General features: G+C 40.2%; 1 protein-coding gene across 1 annotated transcript in view; it reads right to left on the reverse strand.

Moving 5' to 3' along the window:
• Positions 1 to 2,924, reverse strand: part of hsd17b4 (hydroxysteroid (17-beta) dehydrogenase 4) — a 37,128-nt gene that overhangs the window by 25,339 nt on the left and 8,865 nt on the right. The window contains exons 11-12 of the mRNA XM_016506333.1: positions 434 to 562; positions 226 to 320 (exon numbers count right to left, since the gene is read on the reverse strand). Of these exons, the coding sequence (XP_016361819.1) occupies positions 226 to 320; positions 434 to 562 (224 nt within the window). The remainder of the gene's footprint in view (positions 1 to 225; positions 321 to 433; positions 563 to 2,924) is intronic.

Consider the following 2,924-nt stretch of genomic DNA (forward strand, 5'->3'; position numbering starts at 1 on the left):
TGACGGCACCCATTCACTGCAGAGCATCCATTGCTGAGACACTGATGCAATGCTACATTTCTACAAACCTGATGAAGAAACAAACTCATCCTGATCTGGTATGGATTGACGGTGAGCACATTTTGCATCTCCTGTGATTTAAGGATGTTCCGAAGGAAAACGGGACAATGACAGTAATAGTGAGGAAGAACACAGTGTTCTTCAGTGTGTTGATGATGTTCTCACAGGGTTTGTGCCGGCGGTCGCTCCGGTCGGATTGGCTCTGATTCCACGCTCATCTTCCACTCTGGACAGAACCTCCACCAGCGTCTGCAGCGACTCTTCATCAACACAGTGAGTAAATTAATTAGCTCTGATGTGCACTAACGAGGCTGAAGCGCTCTGGACGTTCTTTGGTCTGCTAACGAGCTGTAATAGTGTGAGTGAGGTTTACCCTGGATGCTGGCGGGTTTGCTGGCGTCAGTGAAGTCACAGATCTCGTTCCAAGCGTCTCGCACAGCCTCCGGCGTCATGCTCTTGTTCTTCTGCCGCACGGTTCGGCCCAGACTCCTCTCCCAGCGCACTGCACCACAGCAGACACACTACATGAGCACAAAAGCAGTCATAAGCAGCACAGGTATATTTGTAGCAATAGCCGATGATGCATGCATCTCAATTTTAAAAAATGGACCCTTATGACTGGTTTTGTGCTCCAGGGTCACGTCTTAACCTGCACATTGAGTGATCAGATCACAGAAATCACATGAAGACTGAAACCCATTCAGAGGTGAACACAGTAATACAGTAAAAATACAGTTACAGCAGTGGTGTAGTCTACGTGATACGCAGGTAAATGCCGTATACCCACTAGGAAAGGTCAAGGATTTGCGTACACCCACTTAAAAAAGCATGCGGATACGTAACAACATCATTTTGTGAAAGACCTTTCACAACCTTAAATGTAACAGCAGGGGATTGTTGGCATGTAAGAACAATGAGTGATTTCAATAAACAAGAAGTTCATATTAAGTGACTTACATTGTCTGACTATAACAGTATTGCCTGATTTTACTCCATTTTGTCAACTAAAATAGTTTCAAACAACTGAGCCGCTTCATATCGCCATTCAAACACAGCGTTGTTTCGTTTATGAATGAATCTGCGTTTTAAAACGAATCTAGTGAGTCGATTCAATTACCCATTCATAAAGACAGTCACGTGCTTTGTTCCTGAATGAATCAGCCGTTCGAACGAATCAATTGAGTGAATGATTCAGTGATAAAATCAGTAACTTGCCGCCACCTGCTGGCAGTTTTAGTTTCTCATTTTCTTAACTTATTCTCACCATGAATTTATGAAGTTAATCGCACTCTGAGCCTCATTAAATGTCTGTAAATACCTACACGCCACTTTTGTGTTCTTCTGTGCCACCTCTGTATCACAATTTAATTAATTTTGTTAATACTGATTTTATTTGATTGGTAACTTATTCTTATTCCATTGTTTTAATTAGACATTTTGAAAAAAACGTCTAAAAATACACTTTTGAATTTGACATAAAAGATAACATATATAAAGTTAGAAATTGTTATTGTTCAGAAGGTGCTCCTGAATTTTTTTTCTGTGCTCCTAATTTATTTTTAAATGTTTTTAATTAGCAGCACAAGTGCTCCTAAACATAAAAGTACGCGTAGAGCCCTGTTTAGTGAGTGTGGTGGTGCTGCTATGAGGCTGGGAGGGAAAAATCACAGTATACTCGCTACAAAAAGTTACAGTAATAACTGGTGAACACACTGAACTGATTTGATCTGAATAATGACTCTATTGTTTTCTGTAGAGCTGCTTTACAGCAGAAGCTAAATTGTTTCATATTTGATGACTGTTACAACATTAACACTGTTGCTGAACAATGACACTATTATCTTGTGAAATTTCTGCTTGACAAGTCATTTGATAACTGATGAAGTTAGCAACAGTGTTTATTACTGTGAAGCTGTCCTGTATAAAGCGCTGCAGGAGTCTCTCATCAGGCTTTCTGGTTCATTTCAACATTTGCTGTGAAACCCACAGTGGTCATGTGATCTGGTCACCTGATTTTGTTCACATTGTCATCATATGTAAACTATCATCCAGCTCTTAACTGCTATATGTGGAGAAATAAGCATTTAAGTATTATAAACACTATAAGCATCACGAGTTTCCCTAAAGCTGCTTTGGATGTGACATTTCAAGGATTTCTGTGTTTTTAAAAAATGGTAGATGACCGAAAATGTTGTTAATGTAACCTTTGACCTCTAATCCAGATGTTAACATGTGGTGTAAATGGGTTTAAATCCATATAAGGACTAGTAATGCTGAGGTTTAAGCACCACTGAATAAACTTGTGTTTGTATATATATATGTGTGTATATGTATATATTTATGTATATAAATGTGTGCATAAGAGTGAGTCATGCATCTATTTCTATTGCTGATGCGGATCTTCTCCCACAGAGATCATCAGGTTCAGCAGAACTTACATTTGCCGATCCATCCGGCGCCGACCTAAAACACAAACAGCAGCTGATGAGTTTCAGAATAAACACGTTTACATGTATGCACTGATCAGATGCTTTTATCTAAACTGCAGTTAATGCACTCAAGGTACAGTATACGTTCATTCAGTCCATGCATTCCCTTGAAATCAAACCCATGAGCCTTGCATTTCTCTAGTGTTTGAGCGATAGGAGCGCGTCTCTGCACACCTCGAACAGCCCTCCGTTCTCCTGACACGCTTCATGACACAGCCACAGCACCAGCGGAGCCACGTACTCGGCCCTCAGCGACTGCACCAGATCTGAGACAGAGAAACTGAATAATAATCAAGAAATTGACAAAAATTATGATGAAAATTAAAAAAACGAATTTGACCTCCAAACCAAACTCCAGTGTTATTCGGCCCTAAA

Source organism: Sinocyclocheilus anshuiensis, unplaced genomic scaffold, assembly GCF_001515605.1.
Source record: "Sinocyclocheilus anshuiensis isolate Anshui unplaced genomic scaffold, SAMN03320099.WGS_v1.1 scaffold1324, whole genome shotgun sequence".
Lineage (NCBI taxonomy): Eukaryota > Metazoa > Chordata > Actinopteri > Cypriniformes > Cyprinidae > Sinocyclocheilus > Sinocyclocheilus anshuiensis.